Here is a 19,119-nt window from a genome sequence, read left to right as displayed (position 1 = left end):
AACAAACATTATTTACCAATGCCTGCCAAGAGTGCCAAGGCTGCAAAAACTGATAACTAGAATCGAGGTCTCAACATAATGTGACCAAAAGCATTGAGAGACAAACTGTTTTAAAATAACAGCAAGCCACTACCGACAGCGCTGTTATTGCAACCATGGAACTACTCGATAAGGCAAAGCTGTATCGATACAAGATTCTACTCCGACTGAGACAATACTTCACCCCCTGCTGGAAGAAAAACGATAATAAAAGAATTGATAATGTAGTAAACCTACTTGAACAAATGCGTTTTTTGCAAAATGATATAACAGAAATATAGTGTTAAGATAACAAATAATTACATGTATTAGTCAAACTTATTACAGAATTTTTATTGAGTTAGAGTAGGAACACTAGTAGATGGAGATATGCAGGTATTTTCCTATCAAATATATACTTGTTCTTTAAATGCAATAGCTGTATTAGGACGTTAGCTAGTGCGGGTACACGAAATCGAGTGCCGTGTAGGTAACACGGGCGAACGAGCCTGCGTCTGTCTTCGGTAATTGTGTCATATACTTGAAAAATTTCGACTCTTGCCACCTTGTCCGAATGGCCAAGTGATTTGGACATCCGTCGCGATAACGGAGGACGCTGGTTCGAATCCAGCTTTGAATACTTGGAGGCCTTAGTAATTTTTTCTTTGTTTCTTATTTTCTATGAGGATAAATTAATTTGTTATAAGAATGAGCCTGCGTCTGTTATACAACTTTTCAATTACCCGCTCGCCCGCGCCAGTTAGCGGATGCTTCTTTGGTTTCATAGTGTACCTAACTTATTTTTTTCCACAGATTCCTGAGTGTGAAGAAATGGTTGCTACGCAAGAAACATCAGATCGAATTAGCTCGTAAACGAGGTTGGAAGGGCTATTGGGTATGCCTAAAAGGCACCACGCTCCTCTTTTACCCGTGCGACTCGAGGGAGGGCCGCTCCGTCGAGGCGGCGCCCAAACACCTGATCATTGTTGACGGAGCCATTATGCAGCCCATCCCTGAGCATCCGAAGCGTGATTATATATTCTGCTTGAGCACCGCGTTCGGAGACGCATATTTATTCCAAGCACCTTGCCAAGTGAGTGTGAGACTTTCATTTTATATTCCTGATCGCATTATAATCGCGTACATTATGCGACCGAATGAGCATAGAACCTCATTTTTTTTTCTAGCCTATAATTGTGTCCCACTGCTGGGCAAAGGCCTCATAAGTGAAATAATAGTTATAATAAATTCATGGATATCTGCCCAAACTTTATTAGAAATATTGATATAAAAAATGCAATGCTTATAAGAAATTTTGTTTAAGGTGGAATTGGAAAATTGGGTGAACAGTATACACAGTGCTTGTGCTGCAGCCTTCGCCAGGCATCGCGGCAAGACCGGCACCCTCCATCTGCTTCAAGAAGAAATCTATCGTCTCGAGAAAGCCATCGAATCTGTAAGTAAAATTATTTGTAATTAAAATTTGACATGATGCCAACGGCCACTTTTCATCGTAGCATCGCTCGCCATCGACAGGGCACTCATCCACACACCTTGCAATCTAAATGGTCACGCACCGTGCAAGTTCCTCCCGCAAACGCTCCGGCTGTGGAATGAGCTCCCTGCCGAGGTATTCCCGATGAACTACCCATAGGTATGTACAGTATGAGGTTCTTCAAAAAAGGAGTGTAGGTACAAGTTTCTAATGGGTCGCCAACCCCTTGAGTTGTAGGTGTCCATAGGTTAAGGTGACCGCTTTCCATCAGGCGGGCCGTATACCTGTTTACCACCGACGGGGTATAAAAAAAATATGTCAACTAAGTGTCGTCCAAGGTCAAACGAGTCAAGCCATGTAACGTCACCGAGTCGGCAATTAAGCATACCCGCTTGCTAGGTAAAGATCGTGTTGATTTTCCTGTTCGGCGGTCCGCAGGGAAATTAAATATCGACGTGGTTGCCAGCTTCCTAAGATACCGGGTTAGCTTTGGCTCCGACTCAAGAGCCGTGCGGTTTTGCCCCGTGCAAATAAAACCGGGGTTAACTGAAATACCTAATGCACTATTCTACCCGCTGCTCATCGCTCGGCCTGAACTAACATAGCCATTGTTTGACTAGTACAGATCTCTTACTACCCTGTAAACTGATCTCCTATGTGCCGACGTTCCGCTTTATCACAATGAAACGAGAGTCTAATTTTGAACTCAATCCCTTGTTCATTGTTCATTGTACACCGTCAAGTATACAACCGGAACGAAAAGCTTCTCTATTTACGGAGATAAATATATTGCCTTCGCTCGGCGCTTCCTGAATATGTTCATTGCTTTTTTAAAGCCGTGACGTGACAGCATCGTTGTGTTAACGTCGTGTACATTTTATTTCATTATTAATTCACGAATTTTGTTTTATAAATATAGAAACGGAGCGAGAAATGAAAGAAGACGTTTATATTTGCACTTCATTCAGTAGAAAGACAAAATGATGTCTCGTGTTCATATTTAAAAACAGCACATTGAATGTAATAGTTATTACGGATGCAGGATACTCGCCGATGCCTACTTGCTAATACCTTCCCACATAGCCACCTGCATTTGACACTGCCTAGATATCGATTGCCGACCGATTATTCCGACCCCAATCCCTATTCTTATCCCCGTCCCTATCCCTATCCCTATCCCTATCCCTATCCCTATCCCTATCCCTATCCCTATCCCTATCCCTATCCCTATCCCTGTCCCTGTCCCTGTCCCTGTCCCTGTCCCTGTCCCTGTCCCTGTCCCTGTCCCTATCCCTATCCCTATCCCTATCCCTATCCCTATCCCGATCCCGATCCAGATCCCTATCCCTATCCCCACCCCTACCCCCACCCCCACCCCCACCCCTACCCCTACCACTACCCCTACCACTACCCCTACCCCTACCCCTATCCCTATCCCGATCCCGATGCAGATCCCTATCCCTATCCCTATCCCTATCCCCACCCCTACCCCCATCCCCACCCCTACCCCTACCCCTACCCCTACCCCTACCCCTATCCCTATCCCTATCCCTATCCCTATCCCTATCCCTATCCCGATCCCGATCCCGATCCCGATCCAGATCCCTATCCCTATCCTCACCCCTACCACCCCCACCCCTACCCCTACCACTACCCCTACCCCTACCCCTATCCCTATCCCTATCCCTATCCCTATCCCTATCCCTATCCCTATCCCTATCCCTATCCCTATCCATATCCCTATCCCAATCCCAATCCCAATCCCAATCCCAACCCCAATCCCAATCCCTATCCCTATCCCTAACCCTATCCCGTTCCTGTCCCTGTCCCTGTCCCTGTCCCTGTCCCTGTCCCTGTCCCTGTCCCTGTCCCTGTCCCTGTCCCTGTCCCTGTCCCTGTCCCTGGCCCTGTCCTTGCCCCTGTCAAATTATCATGCTAGGAGGTGAACTTTGAAAAATCCTTTCTTAGTGCTCTGCTCCTCTAAGGAACTTCCGTGTCAATTTGAAATCTCTTGAACCAGAAGTAAAGATAAAAACTAAAGCTATACTTATGGCTATTTTGGATATTTTAACCCCATTGCACAACAACAGGGGAGAAAATTTCTTTTCCACCTCATTAGATTTTAAAATCGTTGTATTTATCGTGGTCAGCGACCCGATAAACCATAAAAACGATACCCATATTGTGTTTTTGACTTTACCCCCTTTGCACCCCTTTAGGGGTCAAATTTTCAAAAAAACCTGAAACATGTATTTAGTCATAATATGTCTTTAGGAATCCTCCTGTGAAGTTTCGAATAAAATAGTCAAACTAATCTTGTTTCCCCATACAAACTTTGAACCCCCATTTGACCCCATTAGGAGGTGAATTTTGGAAAATCCTTTCTTAGTGCTCTTCTACACCATATAAGGAACCTACGTGCCAAATTTGAAATTTGTAGGACCAGCGGTTTCGGCTGAGTGTTGATATGTCAGTCAGTCAGTCAATATCTTCTTTTATATATTTTTTTGATATTTAAACCCCATTGCACCACAACAGGGGAGAAGGTATTTCACTTCCGCCTCGTTAGATTTTAAAAACGTTGTATTTATTGTGATCAGCGACCCGATAAACCATAAAAACGATACTCATATTGATTTTTTGACTTTATCACCCCCTTTTCACCCTTTTAGGTGTTAAATTTTCAAAAAACCTGAAACACGTATTCAGTCATATGTCTTAAGGAATCTTCCTGTGAAGTTTCGAATAAAATAGTCAAACTAATCTTGTTTCCCCATACAAACTTTGAACCCCCATTTGACCCCATTAGGAGGTGAATTTTGGAAAATCCTTTCTTAGTGCTCTTCTACACCATATAAGGTACCTACGTGCCAAATTTGAAATCTCTAGGACCAGCGGTTTCGGCTGAGTGTTGAGATGTCAGTCAGTCAGTCAATATCTTCTTTTATATATTTTTTTGATATTTAAACCCCATTGCACCACAACAGGGGAGAAGGTATTTCACTTCCGCCTCGTTAGATTTTAAAAACGTTGTATTTATTGTGATCAGCGACCCGATAAACCATAAAAACGATACTCATATTGATTTTTTGACTTTATCACCCCCTTTTCACCATTTTAGGGGTTAAATTTTCAAAAAACCTGAAACACGTATTCAGACATATGTCTTAAGGAATCTTCCTGTGAAGTTTCGAATAAAATAGTCAAACTAATCTTGTTTCCCTATACAAACTTTGAACCCCCATTTGACCCCATTAGGAGGTGAATTTTGGAAAACCCTTTCTTAGTGCTCTTCTACACCATATAAGGAACCTACGTGCCAAATTTGAAATCTCTAGGACCAGCGGTTTCGGCTGTGTGTTGATATGTCAGTCAGTCAGTCAATATCTTCTTTTATATATTTTTTTGACATTTAAACCCCATTGCACCACAACAGGGGAGAAGGTATTTCACTTCCGCCTCGTTAGATTTTAAAAACGTTGTATTTATTGTGATCAGCGACCCGATAAACCATAAAAACGATACTCATATTGATTTTTTGACTTTATCACCCCCTTTTCACCCTTTTAGGGGTTAAATTTTCAAAAAACCTGAAACACGTATTCAGTCATATGTCTTAAGGAATCTTCCTGTGAAGTTTCGAATAAAATAGTCAAACTTATCTTGTTTCCCCATACAAACTTTGAACCCCCATTTGACCCCCTTAGGAGGTGAATTTTGGAAAATCCTTTCTTAGTGCTCCTCTACACTATATAGGGAATCTACGTGCCAAATTTGAAATCTCTAGGACCAGCGGTTTCGGCTGTGCGTTGATATGTCAGTCAGTCAGTCAGCTTCTTCTTTTATATATTTAGATAAATAACTTTTTGTATAAACAGATGGCTGTATTTTGAGTCACACGGTTTATAGTTTTTGAAAACATGTACTTAGTATTTTGGTCAAGTACTAATATACACCGTGTTTTTATTGAATTCCTTTAACTTCGGCATATAGTTAGTTCCTTTATAGGAAACAAAATAGCATTGTTAGTTTTCTTAATTCGTAACTTTTTTTTAAATACTACCTATACACCTGCGATAGATGTTACATCAATTGCTGTTAAGAAACGGACTTTCGTGTTCGATATGCGATTGACATATGTCATAGTTTTGACACTAAGGGCCGGTTGCACCAAACCGTCTGTCTCCGTTAAAGCGCTCGTTAAATTTTATTGTATGGGAAAATCCATAGACGTTTGCTGCGTGACGATGATGTGTCTGTCAAATGTGGTTGATGCAACTAGCCCTTAGTGTGAGTTAATTGTAAAGCCCGTTTCTCAAGAGCAATTGAAGTTAACATCTATTGCAGGTGTATGTTTTTTTTTAAATACAAATTTAAGAAAACGGACTATGCTATACTGTTTCGTATAGAGGACCAAACTATACGCCGAAGTTAACGGAATTCAATAAAAACATGGTGTATATTATACTATAATTATGAGAACCGTGTGTGTTACTCATTATCGATTTCCATGACGTACGGGAAACTAGAAACTTGTGCTGAGATCCGAAGTCGCACGGCATGCGGTCCCGCTGTGCGGGAAATCGCGCCATTTCCGACCCGCACTGGCCGACCGCAACACACGTCAAAGCCTTTGTGCCACCGCCACTGCGAATATACGCTCTAATTTGTAGCCGCTATGTTTGTAGTTGACTGAACTTGCGAGTTACGGGTAACATAAATCGATTTCTAACCGATGATTTTACCTTTGCCACTGAGGTTAGTACCAAAATGTGTTTAGGTTAAAATAAGTCCAAATATGTAAGCGGGGATGGGATGTGACTAGATTTTCAAACCTCAAAGAGTCTTCTAACCGCGGGCAACATCGATTTCTAGCCGATGATTTTACCTTTGTCACTGAGGTTAGTATCAAAATGCGTTCAGTGGCCCGTTTCTCGAAAGGTACAAGCCTTGTATAACAAGTGCGCGAACTGTCACATCGTATGGGTTGTCATGGAAATACACTTGTAATACAAGGCTTGTATCTTTCGAGAAACGGGCCACAGGTTAAAATAAGTTCAAATATGTAAGCGCAGATGTGACCAGTTTTCCAAACCTTAAAGAGTCTTCTAACCGACTTACGACCCGTGTAAGATAAATCGATTTCTAACCGATGATTTTACCTTTGCCACTGAGGTTAGTACTAAAATATGCTTAGGTTAAAATAAGTCCAAATACGTAAGCGCGGATGTGACTAGTTTTTCAAACTTTTAAGAGTCTTCTAACCGACTTACGACCCGGGTATCATTAAATCGATTTCTAACCGATGATTTTACCTTTACCACTGAGGTTAGTACTAAAATGTGCTTAGGTTAAAATAAGTCCAAATACGTAAGCGGGATAAATATTTTTTTTTTTTATACTACGTCGGTGGCAAACAAGTATATGGCCCGCCTGATGTAAAGCGGTCACCGTAACCTATGGACGCCTGCAACTCAAACAGTGTCACATGCGCGTTGCCACCCCATTAGAAACTTGTACATTCCCTTTTGCTGTGTTAAGTACACAGTAAAAAGGAGTGTGACTAGTTTTTCAAATTTTTAAGAATCTTCTAAACGAATTATTTACGTCCCATTTACATGGTACGAGAACTCGAATGCCAGTTTTATTACATTACAGTACTTATTTGATTGGTGTGCTGAATTGCATGTGACCTAAATAATCCGCAATGCATCTTAAATCGCATGCGAGTTCGCGCGTCGTCGAAATGAGCTTATATGACTGATTTACACGATATGACTCGTATGCGAGTTTTTATTACAATGCCAAATGCATCGGCCGGCTGAAATGGATGTGACCTCAATAGTCTGCAATGTAGGTATCTTAAATCGCAAGCGAGTTCGCGCGCCGTCTAAAAGAGCTTTTACTGCAATTTTGCTTACTTTACCTTTTCCGCATACATAGGAACAAAATAACGTAATTAAGGTTGGCACACGTGCTAGCTAACACGGTCGGGGGGCGATCTATTTTATCACCACGATAGTTATCCAGGCAGGTGGCGCGCGCCTATTAATATTCATACCGCCACTCTCGGCCGCGAGTCCACGAGGAGCCTGTACTATTCAAAATACATTACAGCTTTAACATTTTACTAGAGCTAGATACAATTTTTCAATAAAAAAACTGGTTAAGATCGGTTTTTTGCTTTTATTTTATAAACCAAAGTTCGTCTAAGTCTAAGATACCTTACGCAATGAAGCTAGGTCATAGAATTATTCAAATAATAATAGAATATCCATTGGCATCACAGCTCAGCCAAATACGAAAAGTAGACAAAAAGCATTGGAAACTAGAGTTTTTTCGAGAAAATTAATATGGTTTAATTATCTGGTATATGGTATGATTCATATTTTAAAAATGTACTTACAATGGGAAATTCGCTCAAGATTTCATTGGGTAGCTATTGTATGTCCTAATCCATACATACAATATGCATAATTTTGGCAGATCGTGTGCTGTAGGAACCTCCGCTCCATTTGAAACGGAAAATACAGAACGTTAGCCGAGAATTATTATATAACACGCAAACAAATAAATCTGGGGCTAAAAGATTTATCTGAAAGCGGAATTGTAGATTTGTATCTTGCGTGGGAACGAACAGGGAGATAAATCTACAGTAATTAAATCTGAACAGAGGCTATCTGCTGCTGGCCGTACGTGCCGGCTGTTTCACTTTACAATTTGATGTTTAATCAGTAATCACAGTTTGGATAAATATTATTTTCATTTTACTAATTATTGTTGCGAACCGCACGAGCGCAAAAGTTGCCTGAAATAAAATGATTGTACTGGCGAAATTGTACAACGATTTAAAGTTTTGTTTCACGTTGAAACTATTCATGGAATCCGACTTGCCCTTTGTAAATCAGGGCTATTACACCGTCACACAGTTGGGACTATTCTTGCTTAAAACTATCCTTAATTTGAAAAACAGTTTATATTCGCTCGCTGGATCTACAGTTTTCTGTGAAATTTCACTTATTATATTACTTGGAACTTAAAACTCTGTTGTTTAAATTACTTCTGATTCTTATGAAACAGTAATTATAAAGTGAAAGGCTGACTGTAACTTTTAAAATTTATTGATATTGTTTGTTGCTGGGTAATATTAAAGTAATTTAATATTTTTCGTTGCAGTAAAAACTATAAAGCTAAATAAGCGTTCATTTTAACACGTTTGCGCGCTAGAACTCTATAGACGTCTTTCTTTTGTTATTAATATTGTCTGGCGTAGAATCCGACTCTGCTTAAGTATTAAAAGAGTTATGGCTAATACAATTCTACGTTGGGATTTGGGACCAAACCATTTTTACCTTGTATGTAGAGGTATTCATGCTGGTATTGGTTGTCGTTTTCTCATTATTTAATATAATATGACTTCTTTCTCAGTAACCATGAGTGCTGACATGTTAAGAGCGCTTTCAAAAAATCTGCTTGCTCGCATTTCGACGCCGGCGGCGCTGGCGTGCGCCTGTGTGCAGACGCACACTATAACCAGAAGCATAACGATTATAGCCTGCGGTACAGACATAGCGTGCGATCCTCTTCGAACCAACCTTACGTGCGGCTAGAGCGAAAGGGATAGCATTCATGGTCGGTACCGCCACGCCGTCAGTAGCGTTGCGGACTAACCATTATTGATACTTGCGTAAAACACCATCATATATATTACATATTTGCATACATGATTTCGTGCATAAATACTTGACCTTTTAGTTTAATTATTAAACTTATCACAGTTTTTTTTATTAAAACGTGTGTAGCCTTGGAAGAAATAAATTAAAAAACTTTTATAATATAATAAATTGTGTATATAATATTGTCTTCTGTCACCACGATAGTTACTCATGAAATAAATTTATGGAATCAGATTATATCGCGTATAATGAATATAATCCGTTTTCTTAGTTTTATTTCATTTTGTATATGATATGTTTTCTTAGGTTCTTTTCGGTGAAGGAAAACATCGTGAGGAAACCGGACTTATTCCAATAAGGTCTAGTTTACCCTTTGGGTTGAAAGGTCAGATGGCAGTCGCTTTCGTAAAAACTAGTGCCTACGCCAAATCTTGGGATTAGTTGTCAAAGTGGACCGCAGGCTCCCATGAGCCGTGGCAAATGCCGGGATAACGCAAGGAAGATGATGATGTTTTCTAGGTACATATATATAATGGAACTAAGATCGGTTTTCTTTAATTTTAAGTAGTTTTTTTTATATTTAAAATGTGTTTTTAGGGTTTCGTAGTCAACTAGGAACCCTTATAGTTTCGCCATGTCTGTCTGTCTGTCCCTCCGTCCGTCCGTCCGTCCGCGGATAATCTCAGTGACCGTTAGAACTAGAGAGCTGAAATTTGGTACCAATATGTATATCAGTCACGCCGACAAAGTGCAAAAATAAAAAGTGGAAAAAATGTTTTATTAGGGTACCCCCCCTACACGTAAAGTGGGGAGTGATTTTTTTTTTTCATTTCAACCCTAACGTATGAATTATTGTTGGATAGGTATTTAAAAATGAATTACTGAAATCGTTTTTTGATAATATTAATATTTTCGGGAATAATCGCTCTTAAAGGAAAAAAAAGTGTTTCCCCCCCTCTAACTTTTTAACCATATATTTAAAAAATATTTAAAAATCACAAAAGTAGAACTTTATAAACTTTCTAGGAAAACTGTTTTGAACTTGATAGGTTCTGTAGTTTTTGAAAAATATGGAAAACTACGGAAGAGCCGAGCGGCTATTTACCAACGCGGCTTTAAAAACCGGCCGAGAGCGTGTCGGGCCACGCTCAGTGTAGGCACTGAGCGTGACCCGACACGCTCTCAGCCGGTTTTTAAATATTATGTTGTTTTAATTGCATGGAGCACAGGAAGGTCCACATCTATGTATTAGTTTTTTGTAAGGAAATACAACTCTACGCTACGCCTACCTGCTTTAGTTGACTGTTGACACACTGAGACAGTGGATGCGCCAGAGTATAAAAGAGTGATTACCATCTCTTGTCAAAGATCTTGTTGAGACGAATCAAACGAACCCAAACACGAAGTGGTTTCAAGACCTGGTCGTGGAATACTCTTGACTACCTTCCAGCTTCATCATCAGATCCTGGGTACCATCTCTTGTCAAAGATCTTGTTGAGACGAATCAAACGAGCCCAAACACAGAATATTTTCAAGACCTGGTTGTTAAATACTCTTGACTACCTTCCGGCTTCACCATCAGATCCTGAGTACCATATCTTGTCAAAGATCTTGTTGAGACGAACCAAACGAGCCCAAACACGAAATGGTTTCAAGACCTGGTTGATGAGAACTCATGACTACCTTCCGGCTTCATCATCAGATCCTGGGTACCATCACCTAATGTCAAAGATCTTGTTGAGGCAAATCAAACGAGCCCAAACACGAAATGGTTTCAAGACCTGGTTGATGAGAACTCATGACTACCTTCCGGCTTCATCATCAGATCCTGGGTACCATCACCTCTTGTCAAAGATCTTGTTGAGGCGAATCAAACGAGCCCAAACACGAAATGGTTTCAAGACCTGGTTGATGAGAACTCATGACTACCATCTGACTTCATCATCAGATCCTGAGTACCATCTATTGTCAAAGATTTTGTTGAGACGAGTCAGTAACCTAAAATGATATTCAATAATAAATAATACTTACTAAAAATATTAGTCAAGTTAATTAGTTAGTTACCAAAGTCGTCAACCCAAGGATCAAAGTTTTCGGTCGCAGTATACATGCAACAGTACAGCCAAACACGCACACAAGTGCGGTTTTGGACACGGCGGGTGCCGCACACAATGACAAAATAACTTCGCGATCGTCGAGCCGCGTGCGGAGCGGACTAACATACGTCCTGCCTCTACAAGCTCTGCCGCGGTACTGACATCGCAAGCGCGCGTAACCGGTAATAAGGAGGCATTTTTAAAAAATCGTCGAAAATATTAAATTGTAATTAATAGAAAACTTTTGCATAAAATCTGTTTGAGTAAGCGTTGCAGATTATTTTTATTTTAAAACTACTTCAAAAACACGTAAGTTTTCGAAGAAATTGACACTTATTCTGAGGTGATTTCTGAAACAAATTAGATTCATCATATCCTCATTTACTCTATTCTAAAGCCTTATAACAAAGAAGTAGTCTCAGAAGATTGTATTACAGGATATACATAATACAAATTTACCACTTGAAGCATTCAAAACTATCCAAATTTTACAAATTAGACGGACTAAGTCAGCACTTTTCGCGGGTTTTCCTAACCATGCACCAGAAAAAAAATCATAATTAATTAAGTGAGTTAGTTTTTAAAAATCCAGTCTCACAACATGTAAGTTAAGAAGATGTCCTAATCGAATCCTGAACTTAATAAGTCTTTTAGATGACGGAAAGTGTAGCATTTTGCCGACTAAAACTATCAATTTTACATTATTACGACGTTTTCGTTGAATGCCCTCTTAATATTTTCACCAATTTCACTCCCGTGGATTCCGGAGAAGTCGTACATGATAAGGTAGCAACCTGTCACTGCATCAATCTCAATTACGTTTTCTTTCAACCTCTTATTTGCTTAGAGTGGCACCGAAACTTGAGATGTTGCGTGTGCTTTTCCTACCTGTTTTGTGAATACAGGCGTGAATTTATGTACAGCCAACCAATTGGAACATTTGGAACCGCAGTACATTTGGAACTAGTTATGTCATTGTGACGTTATAAACCAGTTTGTAAGAAATCTCTTACCGCTTGTCATTTTGACATGGTTGTAGAGTGGCCTAGGATGCCAATTGGTTGACTGTACACTTTCTCTCTCTCTCTCTCTCTATCTCTCTCTCTTTAGCCTGATTCTACCCTTCGGGTGTAGGCTTCCTTCAACATGCGCCACTCGTCACTCGTCACGGTTGAGCCACTTCTTCCCAGCAGTCCTTTTGATATCGTCCGCCCAACGGACCTACGGTCTTTTTTGACGCCGATTTTCTCCCCATGGTCGTCACGCAATTAGTATTTTATTCCAAGAGTCGTTTTAACGTGCTATATGGCCAGCCCATTCCCACTTCACTGACTGTACACTGTAACTATTTAAAGCAGCGGGTTAAAATGAATCTTTATCCACCAGGATCACAAGCTGAAGCACATGGCGGACCTGCAACAGTCCGTGGTGTCGGATCCCGAGACGCGGGCGCAGCTGGCGGTGCAGATGCTACAGTGGGAGGAGAACCTGGAGCGGCTGCATTGCGAGCAGTTCCGCCTCAGGTGCTACATGGCCAGCTTACAGAGCGGCGAACTGCCTAACCCGAAGGTACATTAGTTTTTTTGTACGTTAAATATAACAAGATAACTCATCAATCTAAACCAAACAAGTTAGATAAAAAAGCATTTCTACAAATTAGTTTGAAAGATGTTTTTGTTTAACTCCTGAAATGGAGCAAATTCATTAGATATCTACAGGCATTAAAAACCATGTGCATTGTGTGCAGGTATTAAGACGACTTATGGATTGCGAGGAAAAAAGTCCTCTAAAATATCTAATATGATATGACCCTGTAATCATAATCAACGAGCTTGGCTTTCATCGGTGGAATAGACGCCATCGCCAGTTTTTTGCGGTTCTTGGGTCCCTGTAAGACATAAGATAGTTGTAATGTTTGGTTTTTCGTGGTTAACACTAATACTGTAAGTAAATTGCTTCCAATATTCAAAGCATATAATTGTATGTATTTTCTCTGAATCTCGTTATTTTCATCTAGGGCACACACGTCCGAATTTTCGGTATAAGCCTTACGCAAGAGAGTACTTTTTTTAGTTGCTATGCAAAAAGAGCACAATTTTTACTTCAGTTGCGATATTATTTCTCTAAAAGAAATAACATTCTACTCCCAACTTACGAGAATTATATCGTACTAATCCAACACGGATAAAAATACGTATTCCCCGGTAATTATAATTGGATCGGGATCGGACGCAAATCTAATACGATTTTAACACCGCCCAATCTAATTACAACGTATTGATTAGCCTGTTGGCATTTTGATTCAGCTCGCAGTTGGCAACATAAAAGCTATTTTCCTCTCACTAGCTCGGAAACACGTGTTTTGTCCTTTAATACCAGCGGGTAAAAACGCATTTTATCCTCTAGTGGGTAAAGTAATTTGACCTTGAATAAAGTCAAATTAACTGCTTTAAAATTGATAAAAGTAGGTGAATCTAGTAATAAAGATGATTTACCACCTGTGGAACTACTGGAAGTTGTGATAAATGATGTTTTTTGCGTTGTAGTTTCCTCGCCATAGTGAGGGGAAAAGTTTTGTGTTACACTCGGGTGCAAATGTATTTTACTTCTCGTGTGTTAAAAAACTCGCAAGTTCAGGATTCTATTCTCGAACCACTCGCTTCGCTCGTGGTTCAACTATAGAATCCTTCCACTTGCTCGTTTTTCAATACCACACTCGGCGTTAAAATACAACTTTGCCCCCTTGTATAACAAATAACTATTAAAGCCACCAAGAGCACTTATGCAGCATATTAAAACGTGAGCGAAATCATGTTTCACGTTTTCTGACAATGACACGCCGTGGGGGCCGGAACATGATTAAATAAAGTTTAAATTACATTAAATTACAGTTCATCGCACTCTCAAGTCTTTTATGCGATGTATTTTATTAGGATACTTATAGGATTTGTTCATAAATTGTAACAAAGTATTTTTTAAACGGGAAAAGAGTAAGATATTTGATTGTATTTTGGAGAATGATACTTTATATTTTATCAATCAGTGGCCTCTAACATCAATAATATACTGGGGTATAAAGTATCCATTGTATACTTATGAATATATAAGTAAAATATACAACACGTAGGTAGTTTTTTTTAAGAATTTCACCTATTTCACTGGTGAATAATAAATAATCTTCCTTCCGGATAAAAACAACGCGGCCGTCATTATAGCGATCTGCAATGTTTTCTATCACGCGACCGAGTCCATGTCATCGGGCCAAATAAACCTGTGAATTCTGTGATTTGTTCAAGTTGACAGCTTAGGGGAAATTTAATAGGTTTGCTGTCAAATTCGACAGTTCCGGGGCGAGGGGAACGGAAACTGTTATACGACGACCTTTGTCACACGTTTGACGGTTTTCTTTCACAATAATGACGCCGATATTATTATGATATAGTGCCAAAATACTTTCCTTTCGGTGTCAAATTAGGTTTGAGCGGCTACTTCTATTATATCGGAATCAATATGCGACTTAGTTTAGTAAATCTTTTTTGTTTATCTGTATAAAGAGTACCAACATAAGGATACTTTGACGAACTTTCCCAACCAGTTTCTTAGTAGGCGCCATAAAAAATAAATGTTGCAAGCAATATGGGAAACGATTAAAGAAATTCTAGAATCACTATTGTATTTATTATGCGTAAAGACTTAGTGTCCTAAATAAAATATTATTATGTTTATCTTTGTTACGTACAAAAAATAATTAGTAATACTTAGTAGGTTCTATTAGTTTAATAAAGTTTTTCTACTCGTCGACTTTAGTCTGTCAATTAGGACACCACAGACTAAACTATAAGTGCTGACTTTTCAGTGTTGGATAGTCTTTGACACTTAGTCAACTATAATATTTCATTACACTTCACTTTAGTTATAGTTAACTGAAAAAATTTCAAAGATAGAACTTCATACAAGTTCTATACTAATTTGCGATACCTGGCAAATTTTTCTGCATCTTAAAAACATTTTTTTTATCTGTCGCGTTATCGACCAATCAGAGACGGTTATTACAAACAATTGGTTGCTAGGTAATTCGATGTTGATACATCGGTGAACGACGCTATTAACATTAATTTTATGATGACTCATAGAAATGATGAAGATGAAAAAAGAGATGATGAAGATGATGACTCATAGAAAAAGTATTGTATACAATAGTGATATAATTAAACTTTTCACTCTCGTACCGTACTATTAGGCCACTTAGCAAGCTTCGTGGCCTAAACATGGTACTCGACTGAAAAGCTTTGTATTATATCACGATTGTATAAAATACTATTAAAATATGTAGTTTAATAAAGTGTCTTAGTAAATAAAATTAAACCAATGCCACCATTCGAAACAAAACAACATATTGACATAATGGCTGCTAGCGACGATATTGCAGTTTTCCCGGCGATATGGAATTTTTAATCACAATCTTTTGAAATGATACAACATACATCCATCTATGCGTCAAGTACCTGCGATAGTAATCAATTACCTTTTTCTGGATTATTAAATTTCTTACAAAAAATATAGATTAAACTCTATGAAAATTACATGCCTTTTTATGTACAAATCCAATAAAACTATCCAACTATTTTAAAATGAAAAGCAAAGCAACATTTAACAATTTTGCGAAATAACACACACTATTGTTTGAACAAAACATTAAATATTGAATCACCTACTGAAATGCCAAATTACACTACTAATACTACTCGTATGCTATTATCGGTAACAAATCTCAAGCTACCTTAGGTACAAGTATGACGAGTTTGTGTTTAACTATGTAAGGTGATGTTTACGGCGCTACCACGGCTCTTAACTAGCTAACGTCACTAATTAATTAACAGCATTATCTTACACCTGCGCTACACAGATTTCCCCAAGAAACTTTGTAAGACATAATGGCGTCAGTAGCGACACGGTCTCTGCTTGTGTATTTTCTCGTTTAAAAGTTGTTTGATGTAAATTACTGTTTTTTTTAATAAAAGTAGTAGGAGGTAGGTCAAATGTTTGTGGGAAATTAATAGCGATGAGCGAGTTCTTATTAGCGGTTACGAGTGAGTATTTCTTACTTGGAAAAGTTCTTACCAAACAAACGCAGTTTTGCTATGCTAATATAATAATAGCTCTGTAGTTGTTTTTTTTTTCTAAAGTCGTATGGTATTTAAATTTACTATCATTTGACTAGAACTGGCATTGGCCATCGGTATTATCGACGTAACAGAAATTTGTATTATGCATATCCTGAGATATTAGTTAAGTAGTTAACTTGATTAAGCAGGATTCTGGAACCTTTGTCTGGTGTATCGTATTAAGTCGTGTCCAGGTGCAACAGATTCCGCTACCTTAAGGTTGTCTGGGAGAAATCGCTCTTTAGCGATAAGACCGCCTGTTGTTTACCTTTGTTCGTGTTGCTTCCTTGTTTTTATTGTTGTATTTTATTAATGTGTGTATTTGTATTGTATTGTATTCCTTTTAGGAGCGTAGGGCGACGAAAGTCGATAGGTAGTAGGATTCGTACCGATCCTACCGACTGCGCCATGACAGGAAATATACAAACGACCGTACATATCGTCACTACTTTTAATGAAAAGTCAAATGTAGTAACTAGGTATAAGATGCATAAGGAGTTACTGCGTTTTACCTTTGAGTAGCAGTTTTTTTCCATACAGTCACCTGCACCACTGAGAGTGAAATAACCTAAGTCTCTTATTGAAAATGTTTACTCCAGAGCACACGGTCGCAGCACTGTGTACGGACGCTATACCGTATAAATAATTGCCGTTAGACACTAAGACAAGTTACCGATCATACTTAACAACTTCTTATCGCTTTTACTTAAAATCTATGTAACTTAGTATTGCTCTTAGCATTTTCAAAATCGTCCCTCCCATGTTCCAAATCCCATAAGGCCAAAGTCCAAAAAAATAAAACACTTAAGACCATATTTTCAGAATTTTTGTCAACAGAAAAACGTCATGTCTAAAGGCTAGTACAGAGTTAGTAGTAGTAGTAGTAGTAAATAGTAAACTCTTTATTGTACAATTAATAACAAAAAGCACAGTAATTACAGTAAAGAACAGTACAAAGCGAACTTATCCCTTTGAGGCATTTTTTCCAGTTAATCTCGAGGGTTCCGAGTGCGCAGTGGCTAAAGTTGGTCAGGAAGTCATCATGTATGTTTGTCCACAGTCTTTGCTGACACACGTGTCTCGCGGTACGAAGAGCACATTGAACAAGCTGGGCGTGTTCACTGTGTCATCGTTCCACGCGTTCATCTGCGCTCGCTCACCGTCGTTGCTGAACAACCTGCTGGCTGGCCGCGGCGCCACGAAGCGCAGGGCGCCAAACCTCTCCCGCTCCAACTCGGGATCCAGCCGGCGGTCTATGCAGGTATGTGGCCAACTTATATTATCTCATACATGTAAATGATGGATTTTTGCGTTTGTGCGAAAAATAAAACGAAGTTTTTATCAATGTAACCCCAAGAACCAAAGTAACCCCAGTTTAAGGTACAAGATGTAGGTTTGACACTGTCCGAGCTAGGATTTGTACGATATCGCCATCAAATATATCGGAGCGCCCGAGGTGCCCAAAATTACTTAGTAAGCACTAACGTCGTGGCAACAGAGGTCCATATTTATATATTCGTGGATCCCGGCATCGACTCTAACGACGACCTTGATGGAATTTGCCATAATTATTATTTTCGGAGCAAGAAATCAATCTAGCTGGGTCTTGTTTCTGGGAAAACATACATTGTTGTAATTGTTTATATATTTTCCGAGAAAAAATCAGTTTCTCAGATAATGTTTAATATACACCACGTGATAAATAAAGATAGACCAATCAAAGTTGGCAATGATGTTGATGATTGATGACACACTTAATTTAAACGACACACTTTTAAAACATTATAATAGGGATGACGACTACATAAAAAAATGGCATTCTGTTTAGTCCGTCAGTTAGATCGTCCAAAAATACTGAACACATATTTTTCGCTTTTTCTAATTAATGAAAATATAGAGCATCAACGTTCCGGAGTGGGGGGCTTGTGACGTCACTTCTAAGTAAAAGTTGTACCTAGGCGTGACGTCACGCGAAACTTCAACGCACTGTACCGTCGTCATTTTTCGTTTACGAGAAAAAAGAAAAAATAAGTGTCTAAAATTCTTTGCTAATCTAACTGACGGACTAATTCGTTTTTTTTAGTCGTCTCGCCTATTGTGTCGCTTATCTTCAAACTTTGGTAAATCCATTCTGCTATAAGGTTGATTATCTTTCAGATCATAATATATAGTTTTTTATATATATAATCAACCTGAAAGCAGAATGGATTTACCCAAGTTTCAAGTTGAGCTACACAATAATACTTTAAAACGTAGTCATAAAAGCTTTGTGATATTCAGATAATATTGACGAGTTACATTACTACGGTCAGACAATTTTTAGTCTCATTTTTAGGAATACGTTTCATTGATAACGGACTTATTTTCCAAGAATACAACAATCCCAAATTACATGATACAGCGATTCGGTCAAGACCCACTAAACTTGTGAGTGTACATTTTGTTGATGTATTTTTACAATCAATGAATGTCTTGGGTCCATTTCTCGAAGCTACAAGTTACAACTACAAGCTACAAGTTTTCAACTGAGGGAGACTGAAATCTTCTCGAGGCTGAGGCGTAGGGTTAGAGCCGGCGTAGCTTTATTTGAGGTTCATATGCGCATTGTAATATGCTTACTTGAAAAATAAATATTTCATTTTCATTTTTTTACAATAATTTACAAGCGG

General features: G+C 38.9%; 1 protein-coding gene across 1 annotated transcript in view; it reads left to right on the top strand.

Moving 5' to 3' along the window:
* The window catches only part of LOC125226395, a 190,294-nt gene that overhangs the window by 125,947 nt on the left and 45,228 nt on the right, over positions 1-19,119 (top strand). The window contains exons 22-25 of the mRNA XM_048130367.1: positions 832-1,111; positions 1,343-1,474; positions 12,672-12,854; positions 17,511-17,711. Of these exons, the coding sequence (XP_047986324.1) occupies positions 832-1,111; positions 1,343-1,474; positions 12,672-12,854; positions 17,511-17,711 (796 nt within the window). The remainder of the gene's footprint in view (positions 1-831; positions 1,112-1,342; positions 1,475-12,671; positions 12,855-17,510; positions 17,712-19,119) is intronic.

This window comes from Leguminivora glycinivorella, chromosome 5 (assembly GCF_023078275.1).
Source record: "Leguminivora glycinivorella isolate SPB_JAAS2020 chromosome 5, LegGlyc_1.1, whole genome shotgun sequence".
Lineage (NCBI taxonomy): Eukaryota > Metazoa > Arthropoda > Insecta > Lepidoptera > Tortricidae > Leguminivora > Leguminivora glycinivorella.
Note: the sequence above shows the minus strand (reverse complement) of the source record. Positions and strands in the feature narration are given on the sequence as shown.